This window comes from Megalops cyprinoides, chromosome 12 (assembly GCF_013368585.1).
Source record: "Megalops cyprinoides isolate fMegCyp1 chromosome 12, fMegCyp1.pri, whole genome shotgun sequence".
Classification (NCBI taxonomy): Eukaryota; Metazoa; Chordata; class Actinopteri; order Elopiformes; family Megalopidae; genus Megalops; species Megalops cyprinoides.
Genome location: NC_050594.1, coordinates 23,490,053 through 23,507,667, shown reverse-complemented (window position 1 = coordinate 23,507,667; position 17,615 = coordinate 23,490,053). Strand labels below are relative to the sequence as shown.

The 17,615-nt window shown below is 39.2% G+C and overlaps 1 protein-coding gene across 1 annotated transcript in view; it reads left to right on the top strand.

Annotated features, from left to right (window-relative positions):
* Positions 1 to 17,354, top strand: part of si:dkey-288a3.2 (protein phosphatase 1 regulatory subunit 37) — a 28,957-nt gene extending 11,603 nt beyond the window's left edge. Inside the window, exons 4-11 of the mRNA XM_036542296.1 lie at positions 3,221 to 3,321; positions 3,471 to 3,590; positions 4,394 to 4,541; positions 7,030 to 7,185; positions 7,395 to 7,507; positions 12,130 to 12,268; positions 12,528 to 12,694; positions 17,034 to 17,354. Of these exons, the coding sequence (XP_036398189.1) occupies positions 3,221 to 3,321; positions 3,471 to 3,590; positions 4,394 to 4,541; positions 7,030 to 7,185; positions 7,395 to 7,507; positions 12,130 to 12,268; positions 12,528 to 12,694; positions 17,034 to 17,354 (1,265 nt within the window). The remainder of the gene's footprint in view (positions 1 to 3,220; positions 3,322 to 3,470; positions 3,591 to 4,393; positions 4,542 to 7,029; positions 7,186 to 7,394; positions 7,508 to 12,129; positions 12,269 to 12,527; positions 12,695 to 17,033) is intronic.
* Positions 17,355 to 17,615: the final 261 nt, after the last annotated feature.

Sequence of the window (17,615 nt, the reverse complement as noted above, 5' to 3'; positions counted from 1 at the left end):
TACTTCTACTTCATCCTTCTTGTATTATAAGACTAACTAGTGATCGATAGCTAGATATGAAAAGTTTTCACATTGTTGCATGTAACACCACATTGCCGTCTGCAATGGGAATTATTTGTTGCAAACCATATATTTTTAGCTGTAGTTTTAGAAAAACCAGTTGTATTTTCCATGAGACATCACTAATATAGGATCAGAAAATAAAATGTGAAACAGTTATAGAGTGTAATGGTAGCGTCACTTTTTGTGATTGTGTATGGCAGATATTTGATTCTTGAGGATGTATAAACTTCATGTTAATATAACATATTTTCTGTTGTACAATGATTACATATTTCAATTAAAATGATTTAAAATGATTCAGTCCCTCTGACTGAATGTTTGATCAGGTGGTGGATCCTTTTTATTCTCCAGTAACTAAAATGTGAAGTTTGTAGGTGACAGAAGCACTGCTATATTTACAGAGAGCTGGCTCTCAGGATAGGACCATCATCACTGAAAATGAAGGAATATACTGTAATAATCATATTAAAACACAACAATAGAACCACATTCAAATCAATTTAATAATCCCCAAGGTCACTGCATAGGTACAGTTCTGAGTGGGTAAAGGTGTGCAGACTATAAAGTATTTATTTACCATCTGCATTTATTCAGCACAACTTACAGTGCTATCATAGCAAGATACATAGTGAAGAATGGGTGTAATACCCAATCCATGGAGAAAAAAATATCTTTATTTATTTATTATTATTTTATTTTTATTTTTTATTTAATCTCAAATCCAGTAGTTCAAAGTATTGGGAAAGGCACATTTGTAGAATTTGTGTTTTGGTGGATTTCCTCCCCACAGTGATTGAAAGATAAGTCATTTTACACTGATTGCATACAGATGAAATGCAAAGTAATGGTCACATCAACACCACAGCCAATTACCACAGGTGCCCTTTAATACAAGTGTCTGTTCTGTTAGTTGTGACCCTTGCTAAAATTAAGCTGTTCTGAATGGCCAGTTTGCCTGAACTGCATGTTCAGTGAATATATTTTAGAAGTACCGTTTTATTTTTGGTGTACAGTATATACATTTCTAATAGTTAAGGTGGTAATGAGGCCTAACTGGTATAGGGCAGGGTAAGAGTCAGATTTCTAATTTAACAATTATTTCTCTATGTTATTGTCATTATTACCCTATTACTGTCACCTTCAGACTGTAAAAAAAGTAAGAAATGACTGCTTTGAGAATTTTTATAACGCATCTGTGTAAACTAGTAGGGTAATTGTAGTGCATTGCCATTTCACAAATCTACCCCATAATCGCTGAGGTCAATTTAAGGAAGTAATCCCCCCATTTCCATTCCAAACAGCACAGAATCATAGAGATGGCAATATGATGAATATTACAAATTATTGCATGTGCCTGGCTTATGCAGTGTGTACATATTTGAACATTCTCTCAGGATTTGTAGCTGCATTCACTGCACTCTATGTGCAGCTCATAAGGTGTAATCAAAATTCAAAGTGTGTCTAGTGGTAAGACGGGGGCTGACAGAGGGAGAACTAGCACAAGCATCAGACGTTATCACCCTTGTGCGAGTCCTAACAGTTGTTATGGGGTATGATACGCTGCATGTCTATAAAGTTGCTCTAATGGCTAGTACGAATTTTGATAATCGTTCAGAAGGAAAAGCACTTAAAGAGTAGCCTTCCTACTACACAAATTAGTATGTATGACTATTGAAAAGCAAGGAAGCTGTTTCACAGGGGTATGGATCGCAATTTCCTTCTGTAATTTTTCAATGCTGCAATGTCAGAACATGATATTTTCCCCCTCCAATGCAAGGGCACTGGATTCAGAACTCCTAGCTCATTCCTTTTACTTTCTCCCATCTACATGTGAGTATTCACAACAATTTCAGGTGGACATACTGAATCATTTCCTGGTTGACGGGAAAAAGACTAGCATTTCTTAATTGAAATCAATTGTCCAGCTGGTATTTCCCTTATGTCTTTTACAATGAGGCTAGCACACTGCTCAAATGATTATGAGTTCAAATTCATTTGGTTGTCATGCTATTACAGTACTTCTGACTCCAAGAGTGACAGCATGGAATGTTTGCCAAATTGGTTAAAGACCACTCTGACCAACCCGACCAAAGTCATTTGAAAACTGAATCAATTGTACTTATAAATGACCATAAACCAATAAGGAGTGAAATCACAAATTCTGTGTAGCTGTTATGTTTATTTACATTTATATACTTTATATATTCATATACTTTAATGTACATATGTATTACAAATTTTTTATAGGACCCCCTTGTGTTACAACATTTTGTGTGTGTATCTGTGTGTGTTTGTGTGTGTGCACGCGGGTGTGTATATGCATGTATGTGTTTATTTTATGTTTTTGGCCAGATTAAATCCAAACCTTGACACACCTTTTAATTGAAAATTACACACAGTGCCAATAACACTTTGTGTCTGAGATAAAACCATTAGCCTTTTGATGAGTATAACAGCAGTATTACCATAGTAACCATACTTTAAATTTGTGATTTAAACATGGTCAGCATGTTTTGCCTTCTTGCTCCCTTGTCATGCAGCGATGACATCTGACTGTAAGTCTCTGCATATTATCTGGGAACAGCAGAAGGGATTAGAAAATGGGATTTCAGATCCCTTCATACGGTACAGTTAAGTGATTATTGTAAAATCATTTCATAAATGATATGCTAATGATGAATAAATTATTATCTTCCGACACACAGCTCTGAGCGATCTGGTTCACTCCCCGACCAGGAAGATAAGAGTTTATGAGGAGAAGGGGCCTTTTGAATGTGCGCGTAATAAAGATGGACCGCTGTGGCCATCAAAGTGTTTCTCTAGGCTTTGTTTAAAAGTCATCTGTTCCTGAATAATCAGCAGCTCTTTGATTTTTATTTCAGGGATGGCAGGGCATCGGACGTGATCTTGTACATGAACATGTCGCGCATTTAACTCATGGTAGCCGAGTCACATCCATAGATACATTATTTTCTCTGCAGGGATCTTTGCTGAAAAGAAGAAAAGTATTGAAAAGTCTGCCCAAACATTTGGGAATGTTCTGGCTTGCTATTATCCTTGCTTTTCCAATTGCAAATAACTTTGACTCCTGACTGAGATGGGCAATTTGGCTGTGAGTAAACAATCATAATTATCCAAATTCTGATTGCTTTTTCAGGTGAACGATTAGATTACCATGTGTGTGAATCTCTTGAAGATATACTGAAATTAGTGCAGTTTGATTTCATCAGTCTACGGGAGACAGAACTGGAGGAGAATGTAAGTAGGTGAATAAAATTACAAGACCATTTTTCTGTAGAACTTTATGGGTATTTATATTTCTGCACAGGTTTGCTGTGAGATGTAACCATAGTGTGTGGCTAGACAGTTTTATTACTTTTATATTTCCACTGCTGCTTTCATTCTAGGGAGCCTCCTCCTTGTTGGATATGATTTTATACTATGAATCAACAACACATCTTGACATCTCGTCCAACACAAGTATTGGAGTTTCTGGCTGGAAAGCGCTCTCTCATTTGATTCAGCAGGTATATTTCAATAATAATCAACAAATGGAGTGGTACATGAGACATTGGCATAACTTTTTAAACATAATAATTTGAAGTGCACACAGTAGTCAAACTAATGACTAATGAGTGAACTCTGAGCAAGATCTCAGAGTGGCTAGCCCAGGTTCTTCCCTGAGGGGTGAAGGCTTTGCCAACTAAATGGCAGGCATACATAGGACATTACTTCACTCTTGCAGAGTTCATTACCATAGACATTTGATGAGCTGAAATGAAAAAATGATCCCACCAATCCCAAATGTCATTTATAACAGTCCTTCATGCCCTTGTATGGTAGAACCATCTTCCTAATCTCAAGACCTGATGCAATGATATCGCTGAATGGATTTTAAAGACATATGTACATGGTTCCGGCACAGAGTATCATAATTATGAATGAAAGATGTGGCCTACTTTGTAGGTTCAATTAGGAACAGAATTAGATGAAAGAAAGGTTGATTTTCTAGTTTTGGAAAAAGAAGCACTTCAATAATATTACCAACAGCAAGTATGGAGGCATGGCTGTGTAAGATCAACCAAAATCCTTTCATGTAAAGACAAAAAGAAAAAAAAATCTGGACACTTTTGATGCTACAGACCCAGGGATACAGCCTAACTATAGCCCCCAGATCTTATGCTCTCTATCGGAAACGTCTTCTGTTCTGACGTCTGGCTCCCTTCAAACTGGAATTTGTTTGATGAGGTGGGTGAGACACGGGTCTAGTCCACAGCAGGGGCAAGGAGCCCTGAGCCTCGTCTGATGATGCGCTGCCTTGTCTTTTTAGAGCGGTTGCCTATGGAGACTGGATGCCTGCAACATGCCCATCTCAGAGTACCCGGCACAGGCCCTGTCAAAAGCCCTTCTCACCAGCAGGCTGGCGGTGTTGCGTCTCGAAAACACCTGCCTAAGTGGCAGGCCCCTCTTCACACTCGGTACGCCTGCTCATCGTTGTACCACAGGTGTTACTAAACCTGAACGGAGGGAGAGCGGCAGCTTGGGTTCCGGGGAAATAACCGAGAACTGACTGACCTTCCCCCGGAAATCCTGCAGTTCACAGAGGCGTTGTGAAGAAATTCTCTCTCAAGTATTTGCCTGAGTATCTGAATATTTCTCATGTGTTCATCTTGGCACATTATTAGTGGATAGCACATTTGGTCACATTCACATTAGACATTATTAGTATTATTATATAGTGTATTATCAACTCATTTCAACAAGGTTGTGAACAATAAAACTTACATGACAATCAATTTTAAGAATTTAATTAGCCATAAAAATATAATAACATTGGTAGCAATATAATTAATTAATTATACCAATGACCTCTCAGAAGATTTTTTTTCACCTGTTATAGTTCTTGAGATTTAATAGACAGCTAATGTTATGTATTTGGCATATACCTTACACATAGTAGATACATTTACTGAAATGCCTGGTAGCTTGTGTACCTGCAGTGTTCCTGCTCCTTTCGGGTGAGTGAGTGATGTAGAAAGGCAGGTATGCAGATGATCGTGTCCGTGCGTGGCCTGACCAGCAGGAACAGATGACGGAGAACAGGGAAAGGCGCGGCAGATTTTGGCCCCATGACCCTCACAGCCAGACTCGCCCAGGATTAGATGTCCTAATCTTCTGCCTGTCACTTTACACACTGCTGCACAGATCTGCGGACATCACTGCGGCCAGTAACTTCATACCCTGAGCTAGTGCAATGTGATATGAAGTTGCTAATTCTCCCATAAAGGGTGTTTCAGTTTGCTTGTTGAGCTTTTTGATGCTTTATATGTCACCAAAAAAAGCAGGCTTTGTTGCGTGAAAGACATTTAAATCAGGTATAATTTATTTACTGCTAGATTTTGAAAATATAAGCATTGCCAGCAGGATTCACGCCTGGGCATATGCTTGTCTTTACCTGTCTCTTTGAAGCCTGAATGCCCAAAGTGACATAAATATATTTGCTTGCTTGATTTTCACCTCACAGGCACAAATGTGACATGCAAGACGTCTTAAGACATCAAATGGTCTTTGATTGTTAGCCGTAACTTAAGTTAATCAGAAACAGATGAGAGAGAACTTAAAGACTTTACGCAGAATGGGAGCAGCACCGGCTGGGATGTTTGTTAGAGAGAGTGTTTTTCTTCGGGGTGAAACAGTGGCCTGTCCCTTTAAAAGCTGTCTGGATCCGTTTGATATTTTGGCTACGCACAGTGGCCTCTCTCACAGCGGGACACCCAGCCACTGATCATTGCCATCGATTTGCAGGCCTTGATTGCAGGACTTGGCGGCCTGCGCAGTGGAGTCACCAGAATCAATTTCAACGATCACTCCATTTGGTTCCTACTGTGCATGATGACAATGTTGGCATTCCACATGCAACCAAAAGGTTTGATAAAATCTGCTCCATTGATCGGGAGAAACAACAGTGTGTGGCCACAGACAAATAACCGCAAGAAACAGTGGCTTTCAGCAGTTTTTCTAAAAAGAGACAATAATAACAAGTAGTAATAATCATAATCATCATAATAATAAAAATAAAAAGGTTTTAAAACAAGTCAGCACTGACAGATTATTAGATATGAATGAACATTTGGTAGGTGTACTGCTTTTGGAAAAATGAAATATTCTATAATGTGACTTACTTTCTAGTTGCAACTTGGAATCAATATTCATCATTAAACATTGGAGTTTTGCTAATTCATTTTTTTTATGTGGATACAAATGGATTTTTTTGCATTGAAACTCAAGAAAAAAATAAACTGGAGTTGATAAGAACAAGATTTCTATAGTATAGTAAGCTCTTAATAACCCCCTCACTACTATTCAGTCTTGGACTGGACTTCACTGTTTAAATCTGTGCTTGTGTTCAACAGCATCCACTGCGGTAAAGCATTTCAATTGTACTGCAATGATTGCTTTAAATACGTTCCATTGGAAAAATTGATATGTTCCTTGAAAATTACATGTTGGCTTTAATGAATTGAAATGCTGAAAAATCAATTCAAAAGTATACACTTCTACTAATAATGTGTCTAATGAACTAGTTATTTTAATGAATGGGCATTTGTTGGTTAGAGTGTGTAACTATAATGTAACATATAGTGTAACATCCTATGAACAATTTATTGGTTTTACTGAAGTGAGTGAGGCAAAGTGCTAAGGTTCCTTCTCACAAATAACACTTTCTTAAAAAGGTTATGATTGTAGAGCAAAGAACTGGACACGAGCTCAGTCAAATGTAGCTTCCAACTGTATAAAAACAGGCTGATCCTGCCTTTCGCTGGGAGCATATGTGGCGAGTCAGTGCATTAATAACATTAAACAGTGGACTTCACTGGAAGTGCATATTTGTGTAAATGTATACTTTTAAAACAGGAAAATTGTATCACTGATTTTGATTATTTGTGATCTGGTCTTACTTTGTAGTTGGGACTCTGAAGGGGAACACAGCCCTACAAGAACTCTCTCTTGCCAACAATAACCTCAACAGTTTCCAAGACGCCATGCAACTGGGAGAACTTCTCAAGTACAGCAGTTGTATAAAGTCACTGGACCTGAGCAATAACCAGATTTCAGATCCAGGTGATTAACAGGACACATATGACAATGTTGTCATTTGCCAAGATGATGCATAAAACTTGTTCATGCATCAGTAGATTTTTTTTGTCAATGATGTTTCATAAAATGCTGCATCTGTGTTAAGAAAGGAGTGGTCGGCTTCAGGTCCTTTCAATTTGTATGTACAATGTGGTTAATTACTATTTGTAATTTAGAGGTCTTTTGTTCTACAGGACTGGAAGAAATATGTGAGGGGTTAAGAGTTCAGAAATTTGGGATAAGAAACCTGGTGCTTTGGAACAACCAAATAACTCACAGGAGCATGGTCCATCTGGCAAAGGTTTTGGTGAGAGGAATCGCCAACAACAAAAATGATTAATAATAATGCTGTTGATCATCTGTCTAATAATTCTCTACCAGTTGAGTTTAATTTCCCTTACAAATTATCTATTTGGCACACCACCTTACAAATCACAAAGTACAGACTGAAAGAGACAGGGAAATTAAATCTTTATAAATACAGTGAATTTTTTTACACATTGTAGGACTGGCATTCTTTGTGATCAGTGATCAAAATTGTCACATGCCATGCCACAGCGCTTAAAAGAAACAGGACATTTAAATCCATACAGACTCTACTCCCTCATTGTTGGCCTGGCATTTAGCCTTTGTGCTCATGTTCTTAAATCACACACCCGCGATCCAAAGACATGGGACATGACTAGCTGTAAAAAAGGAACAGAAAGTGGGCACTCTGAAAATAGCCTGACTTCTCCTCACAGGATATCTTATATATAATCCCTAATAATATCCATTCTTCTTTAGTCGCACTGATTGTCAGAATAAACTACACCTTCCGTCATTTGAATGGCGATTGAAAAATCAAAAGGATACAAATTAAAGGCCTGCTCTCTTTCTTCTTGGCCCCAGCATATTCAAAGCTGATCCATCCAGGCCAAAAATAAAGCATACTTGTTCCATTTCAGTGCCACTGAATGGGAACAGTTTGATTAAATAATAGATATGTGTTTAGGAGGTTTTCTCATCTAGTCTGTCATTAAGAAGGATAACTAGACATCCTTGCGACCATAATGATCATAATTAGTCCAATGGCTGGTCGTGTCGAATATGACACTCGAAGGGCTGTTATTAACCTTTCGTTTTTTCCGGGGTGCCACCAAAAAAAAAAAAAAAGAAGAACAGAAAAAAGGAAGCAAGAGCGGGTTATTTGGCAGATATGGAACCACTCCAACGTCAAAGAACATTAAATTATTAGGGATGTTATGATCGGGACACAGTACTTTTTCTATTGGTTTTAAATGACTAATTTCCGGGACATTATCAAAGTTATTTGGAAATGGTGCAACATTGTTTTTCTTCTTGGTATAGAAAAACTATGGAATGAGCTGTGTGCATTTACAGTAGTTCCTTGGTCATGGAAGAGTATTAGGGATACAGTGTAGTTTTTTGGGATGCATTTTGAGAATAAAGTTGAAAGTTGAAGTTAAAAAGACAAAATAATATTTCAAGAGTCAGGGTGAAATAACATTTTCAGGACAAAGTTCTAATAATGTTTTTAAAAGAATAAAGTCAAAAGGGTGAAAGGTGTAGGATTCCCCTGTTCCAAATGTTCAGTTGCAGCACCTGTCATCTCTACATACATATAAAGGACAGTGGTGACTTTGCATCTCCCTTGGGAGAGTGAAAAGGTGAGTTTACACTAACATTCTCAGTCTGTTTGGTAAGAGACAGATGTACATGTTTCTCAATTATTTGACAGGATGTAGCTACTGTTGCTAGCTAGCTAACTGGTTGCTTGCCTGAATGCACCACCAGTAGCCATGATTAGTCCATTTCATCATACCCAACTAGCTAGCTACTACTAGTTATTAATAAGTTATAAGATAGTAACAGTAGCTATCGTGCTGGTATTGCTAGCTAGCTACTTTGCATTTTTGTATCTCTTTTGATGTGATTGTTCCTGTAATGAATAAGACCATGGCAAAAAATTAAGAAGTAGTGCCTGAAAGCTATAGATGCAGCCACGTTTTCAGATTTCATGACTAGACCTGAGGCCTTTGTAAGCTCTCCTTATTGGTTATAGGCAGAAGAGTTGGATGGTGGCTGGTTTTGGCAGCCATGTAAAAATGGCTCTGGACATTGTTTCCCCAGTTAAATTTAAAATGGTCACTGTCAAGCACAGAACACAATGGAGAATTGAAGCAGCCTGTGTGTTAAAACATAACTGCAGAAAAGCAGAAAAGAAAATAGAGAACAATGAAGCTACAGCTATATGATGAGATCTTTAAAGACTGTTACTAAGTACAACAAAGCCATTTTCTCAAATTATTGATGATAACAAAAACAATCCAATCATTCTTTTCTACTGTTGACTGTGTATTAAGTCCGGCAACTGATTATTAATTTCCTCTCGTCTGCTAGATGTTAAGCATTTATGAACTTAAAAGAAAAAAAGATCTGGAGAAACAAAATCCTCAAAAACTTTCTATCTGGTCCCATCACAGTACAGAGACTGCCCTCCACAAAGTGGTTCATGCCCTGCAACTAAATGCAGATGCTGGTCATCTCAGCTAGTTGATTGTTTGAGATGTAGTCTTTCTCTGTATTGACAGTATTTAAGTGAACAACAGGCTTATAATGTTGATGTAAACTCACCTTCTCCCAAAGGGGACGTACAGTAGTCGCTGCCCCTGGTATGTGTTTTCATTTGTTGGTATGTGATGACTGCAGGTGTTCTAGCTAAACACTGGGAACAGGAGATCCTCCACCTTTTCACGCTTTTGACTTTTTTCTCAAAATATTTTGACTTTATTCTCATATTATTTCAACTACATTCTCAAATGTTATTCAGTCTTTTTTAATGTGAAATGCATGCCAAATGCTCTTCGTTACTTTGTAGTGTCACAGTCATGAATATACACAATAGTATACATAGTAGAACACAGTGTAACTTCTAGTAATAAGATAGCATAAGGATTACATGTTTTTCCATTGAGATAGAATGCTCAGACTCTGTCAAAGCATATGAAAAAATGATGGAATCATATATTATTGTATATGCCTTAGTAATCTGTATATCAAATTTTGTAACACATCATTAATAGCTATTTTGTCATTCATCATTATATTCAAAGTTTTGCTTATATAGTATTTGTCAAATATTTTTGGTGCATACACCAAAATATATATGACACATACTCACACAATATTATATACTGTATATACATGAAATTATCTAAATACATTTTATATAAATACAATTTTGGCACAAATGTCAATCATTGGCACCAGGAAGCTGTGTTCAGAAAATGTTAGGCTATTTGATACCAGCTGAAAGCACACCTATGTTGTCTTGATGCATTTTGTACAATGCATTTTGCTACCTGATGCAAAATAATAACATTATACATTTACAGGTGTAAATAAAACAACTTCTCTGTTTGTTTGAGAAATTGTGCATTGAGAAATAATCTATTTCAGTTCCATCTCATTTTTATACAGCTTGTTCCACTAAGCAGACTCTTGGGGCTCTAAAGAACCAATTTAAGCAACCATTATGAGATGACACACTCCACTAAATTCTACAACGAAGAAAACCTCAATCCATGTATAGGCCAACTAAACTGTGAGTTGTATCAGTCCAACATGACCTAAGCATATGTGGACCATCCCACTATAATAACCATCAGTACCTGGAGGAGTTTTTGCCAGGTTTGTCGATAGCACTGAACTGAAATGTACCTCTTGTGACCTACATAAGAATAATTGTGAATACATACCATTTTCTTTATGCTATATACATTATTGGCGGCATTTTTTCACCGTTTTAGTGATAATTTCAGAGCTGGGTTTGAAAATTACACTGAGAATCATTGCACAGACCCAAGCATTTTATGATGACCCTGGTATATAGTGCACCACATGGAGACAGAAAGAGGTTAATCCTCAATGACACAGAGAAAAATCCCTTCGATAATTTTATATGTTCAATATTTAGTCTCTCAGTAGTTATTAGGATGAGATTAAGACATGGCACTCTTCAAATGTATGATATAATATGGGAAATTTCTGTGGAAGAGTCCAGTGTGTGTAACAATTTGGCCATAATGTGTATCTGTTGCCTCAAAAAAAGTGCTGCCTGAGAAAAAGAAGCAAAAAATAGAATATTGATGCTGTGGATTTCCTAATTCTTTATTCCTTTTGAAAGGTCTCATTTTCTGGGCTTTATAAATCTCACATTAAAAAAAAAATGGTTTCCCATGTGAGGACCTTGGCATCCTTTGGTACTCACTCCAAATCAGCAGTACGTTATGTAAGCTTATCTTGAAGACATCTGCACGCCTGACAGAAAGCACTGTTGTGCCCTTAATTGCTCAGTATTATCCTGAGCGCTCCTGTGAGGTCTCCAGTCCTTGGGAATATTAAACTCATCCCGATGACTGGTGCTTGTGTGAGTCCCGTGCTGCAAATTTCAAAGATGGTATTACCACAGTCGCAGTGGGAAACACTCAAGCGGGTTTGGAGCTGCCCGGGTACGAATTAAGTCTGAAGTGAACCTTAGATTTATGTAGCTGCTTTTTTTTCTTCTTTTTCCTGATGTTGTGACTGAGGGAGTGTGACTAGGGTGGACAGAGGTAGTGTGCTCTTCAGTTTGTTAAGCAACATCACCGTGCCATATCTCCCATGTTGCCTCCTTGTTTATATAGTTGCTAATCAGGCCTCAGTGTTTCAGCTGCTGTGAGTTACCCTGGAGAGAACTTGCTGGGTAAGTCATGGCAGGTGAAGCTTCCATTCAGACATATTATCTCCAAAAGAAATTTCCAATGTCCTGGTATTTTGATTGAGGTTAACAAGCCAATGATGTGATCCTCACAGGCTGCTAAAACGCTTGGAATTTAAAGTTAACTTCATATTATGTGACTTTGTGTATGGTCTGTTCAATTTCAGCCCCTTGTAACACTTGAAACACTGAATTTGGGACATAACGAGCTGCAGAATGATGGGATCCAGATACTTAAAGAGCCTCTGATTGCCAACCGGTCTATCCTGCGCCTGGGCCTGGCCCACACAAAAATTAGTTGCGAAGGTACATAACAGTAATTAAAGTTTCTTTCTTCATAAACTTTTAACTAATACAACTATGCCCAGCAACATTTATTTTGTGGAGTTATTTATGTAGCATGCATTGCCTAAAAGTACTTATATATATATGTAAATTTAAAGAAGATTTTTGGTATAAACTATTATTTCACAGTTCAATGTTGATCTCTGACAGATGGTAGAGTTTATAGAATTTATCCTATTTGACAGATTTATCTTACTTGGCTGATTCTTGCTTGCGTCAGGTGCTGTGACGCTTGCCGAGTTCGTCGCTGAAAGTGCGCAAATCCAGCGACTTGACATTCGTAAGAATCCGGTCCGAACTGGCGGTGTAATGGCGCTCTCGCTGGCTCTGAGGATCAACCGGTCTCTGGTCAGGGTGGACCTGGACAGAAACCTGAAAGAGGAGAAGGTCAGTTCTCTTCTCTACATCCACACCTTTTACATTCACTACATTATTGGCATTTAGCAGAAGCTCTTATACAGAGGTACTTACAGAGGCTACAATTTTTACATTATCCATTCGTACAGCTGGATATTTACTGAGGCAATTAAGTACCTTGCCCAAAGGTACAACAGCAGTGACTCAGCAGGGAATCGCACCAGCAACCTTTTGGTTACAAGTCCTGCTTCTTACCACTGTCCTAAACTGCTGCCCCTATTACTGGTTCATTTTCAAAACCAAATGGTCTTATTTGTCAGCTGATTATTTTTAAGCAACCAGCTTGTTCTTATGCTGTGGCAATAATCAATCTATTACTTTGAAACCATTCCTCCACTGCTATGATTCAGAATTAAACACTTTGTGGGAAAGAGTAACCAGCCCTCTGATTCTGTCTGCTTTTCAAATAATGTACCATTTCTGTTTCTTATTTTGTGTCACTGTGAAGGCCTGAGGAAAATGATGCCACAACTTTAATACATGCCCCTGCTGGATTAAAAAAATAATTAAGCTCACTTGCCATCTGTTTGTCATGATTTTATCTTCACTAACTTATTTGCATATTAAAGCATTAATTAAAATCTCCAAGGAAAGTAAGCTTACTTTAAAATTAAATCTAAAGCCTGTTTGTTTGTAGGCTCTAAACTTGTCTTGTCTTCTTTTGCATTGCTGCATTTCAATTTTTATTGTTCCTTCATGGGCTGAATTGCAGTGCATCCCAGTTTATTTTACTGTATGACATATAACAAGCTATTACATCACATTTAAGGTGAGAAATAAATCTTTTTTTTTCTTTTTGCAATGAGAGAAACATTAAAGGATAACATGTAAAGATATTTAGCAGAAACAAGCTGAATAAGGGAGATTTTGGTTTTCAGAATGCATATTTTGACACTTCAATACTCCTTACCTGAAGTGGCAGATGATACAGTATGACAGATCAGTATTAGGTGTGTGTATGCTGGTAAGTTATTATAGATCATAGCATAGAATTGCTGCTGTGTTGCTTCTGTCATTGCTCTTACAGTTCTTATAATGTACTTTCTGTGAGATGATGACATTTTTTCTTATGATCATTTTATATAATATAGACTTTTATCTGATTGGCCATATGCTTATTTTACTGTGGCTTTTAGGTTGATGCTTTTTCACTGATTTGTTATTTTCTCTTCTGTACTTATGCCCTTGCCTGATTTACCTATCTGCATGTACCTGGAGAGTACATAGAATGATGACACCGCAATATTAAATAACTTTAATAATGAAGGAGAAACAATAACAAGTCATTGAAATAACTCTTGTGAGAAATTAAGGTGGGGTGACATTTTTTACCGAAATATACTGTAAGTATTATTCTTTTCAGGCAGCATTTAGAGAGACAGCTGAGATTTGTCTCAGCAATGGCACAGCATGGCAAAATGAAGCATCTTTGTGTTCATCAGAAATGAGAATGTTATCTGATCAGGTTTAGACTGACGGAATTCCCTGGGCCTGTGAAATATGCAAAACATGTCCGTTTTTCCGCAAAAAAACATTCTGTGACATGTAATGGTTAATATCTATCTATCTAGCTATCTATAGATACATAAAAGGTGGCTGTAAATAAAATTTAGTTCCTCACGTCTGTGTTTACATCTACTGAATTTTCATGTCTGTATCTGAGCTGCTCTATTTGATCATCAGCCTGTTTTGGTGTTAATTATTAATAATTTACTCATCTTAAAATATTCATAGAGGAGGTCCTCTGAAATGCAGCATTTGGAGGGCAAGTTGTCTGTAGTCATGGCAAGGTACTATGTGTTGACTTTTCTTATCTCTCCATGGGGGACTGTGTGAACCTGATTAATGACCAACATTCAAAGTTAATTCAAAGCTATGCCATTTCAAGTGAAAAGATAACACAAGATTTGGTCGTTTGCAAATATTGGATTCAGGCTGTTCGATGATACACCTCTTAGATTTCAGTGGCAAATATACAGTAGATGTAAAATATATATTGCTTTTTTTCCCCACTGTTCCTCTTCATTTTGTGCCACTGTAGATTTGTCTGAGCACCATTCCCACTAAGTATAATTAGGAGTTTGAATAGGAATGTTGTTAGAAAGGTGGTCTTTTGGGAAAGCTTCTGATGGAACTCAGAAATGTTCTGGAGCATCAGTGTTTCACTAGTTTGTCATGGTGCCTAACTCTTTGATGCCGGGAGCTGACCATGCATGTAGCCTGAAATGGGTTCAACCTGTGGGACAGTTGACAGATCATCATGGTTTGAACATCCCTGGGACAACTTAGGTCCCTGACATAACAAACACTGTACAGACATCAAGGCACTGACTCGGATCAGCCTTATAACACCAGATGACTAAATGAAGAAGGAAACAAAAAACAAAAACAATGAATGATCGCTTTGGTAATGGACATTTCCACCAGTTTGTATATTGCCCTGAATGTAAAAATAAGGGATTTCATGACTTTATGGTTGTAAAGTTAAGCATGGTAGAGGTTCATTACCTTAACCTCTGAAAAAGGGGGCTGTTGTGAGAGCAGCTTCAGAATTCACCATCTTGCCACAAACACTGAGCCTCACTGCACTCTTGATGAATTTTCAGGAAAAAAAGGCATATTTGCCAGCTGTGTAATTTACTGCGGTGCTCATTTACATATTAAAGCATTAATTAGCCCCTCTGAGCGCCTGTGCGGGGATAGTGTAATCATCGGACATGTAGTCGCAGGGGAGGGCTCCCCGATGTTGTCCTGGGGGAGACGGAGGCAAGCACGCCGGGGTCTCTGGGTGCTGCTGTTGACCATGTGGTGCATGTTTGTCGGCTTTGTTTCCCAGCTCTGAGGGGATGTAGTGGTGCGTTGCTCAGTTTTTTGAGCTTTTCCGGGCTCTTTGAAGTGTCACATTTGATCTGTCTCCCTGTCAGTTTAATAGCTCTACTTTTCCTCTCACTGCAGTCAGAGGTGTGACCTGCAGTTTCACAGGAAGCAGAGGAGTTTCTGTGTGTGTGTGTGTGTGCGCGCGTGTGTGTGTGCGCCTGTGTGTGTGTGTGTGTGTGTGTGTGTGTGTATGTGTGTGTGCGTGTGTGTGTGTGTGTGTGTTTGGGGGTGGTGGGGGTGGCTGGGATGTGGGGTGGGAAAGAGAGAAGAAAAAACAAACCAACTGTGCAGTGTAGGCCTTTTAACTGCTGCCATGCAGATGGGTTTGATATTGAGCACCAGCATCCGAAGCTTGATGAAAAGAAAGTTCTCGTTTATCCAGAAGGGTCATTAGTATCATCTCTCATGGCTCAACGCGCTCCGTGGAACCCGTATTGGAAACTACTTGTACACATGTCGAGGTTGAAGAGTTATGGCTAGTATTAGTGACATCGGTTGTATTAACTCTTCAGCCTCATACCTTTGCTGTAGCCGTTTATGTCAGCTGCCCAAGCAAGGAAAACGAAGTAACACATTCAAACAAATGTCCTAGCAGTAATCCTGAAAATGCAAATAGCGTCACTCTTTCACATTATCCTATGCAGAAGTCTGAGTATCAGAATATCTCTTTCAGGGTGTGCTCTCTGACTCCACGCTCAAATGCTTCAAGTAACCAGTCACTGTAGCCGGTGCATATGGTGGACCTCATTTGAATATCATGAAGCAGCCTATTGTAGTGGCTCATCCACAGAGAACATTCCTGCACTTTAAAATGTAAGGCTATTAGACCGGCCTGGCTAACGTTGGAAACTGGGATATAAATATGTACATTTATTTAGTTTTGATCAGTAATATGTGTGTGGCTCCTTAAAACACCAGCCTTTGTTATTCTACAGGCCCGGTTTTAACCTTTCCCATCCATTGTGTATGAGGTAGGATTCCAACCTGGCGGCTGGCCAGGCTGAGGGAGGAAATGAATGGAGACACCTCCAGCCGTCCTGACGGGTGGCTGTGTCTGCAGGAGTCCTCCGCTGCGGCGCTGTCTCGCTAGGCACTTTCTACCATCATTTCTCCACCTCTCTCCTGAGGCCCCCTGCACTTCACACCTGCCGTTTCATAATAGTAAAGTAAACCTTCGCTAGGCCCTGCTCAGACAACTAAATTGCGTTGGTAACTAATTGTCTCGGTAATCTCTAAAGGACCCTTTCGTAAAGTTAGGGTAGCATTACAGACTGTAAATATATAGAGCATGAGGTGCACGTATTTGTAGGTTTTTTTTTTTTGTTTTGTTTCATGTGAGGGGTTTTTTGTTTCTTTTTGGTCTGGTAGTGCTAGTTCAACTCACAGCTCACAATTATAAACTGCATCTGATAACCGCACTGCTGCGAATTAGCACTTCCACCTTTCGGCTGAAGGTTATTACGGTGTGACTTTGCGCTCCTCTCCAAGTTGCCCTCCGCGAGCTGTGCTCCCGGAGCCACGGTGGACCGCGGAGCCGGGTTCCTTTCCCTGTCCCTCCAGCTGGATCGTCAGGGCCGCCGAGGAAGCTCCCCTGCTGGGGGGAGTGTGGCAGTCCCTGTCCCTGTCACACCGTCCCTGCCTGCCCGGGCGCCATGGAGGGGAGATAATTGGATTTGTTGTCACCTCCAGTAGCTGCCAGGAGCTGGCGTCTGCTCTGGTTAGGGATGAAGACATCACCGTGACAGGACCCTGAGAAAGGATCAGCTGGTATCCTGGGTACTACTAATAAAGTGGTGGGTGTAATGTCCAAGCGGACAGGCTCAGGCCAGCTGTTCACCGCATCCCGGGGCCAGATCTGAAACAAGCAGGGGAGCGTGAGGCAGCCCATTCTGGAACAAGGTCTCGCGCCTGCTCGTTACCCTCTCCGAGCGAACGGAATCGCTCACGAGGGGAAAGCGCAGCTTAGGAGAGCCGTCGCGTTCGTGTTCTGTGCGCTGTGTTTCCCCGCAGGCCG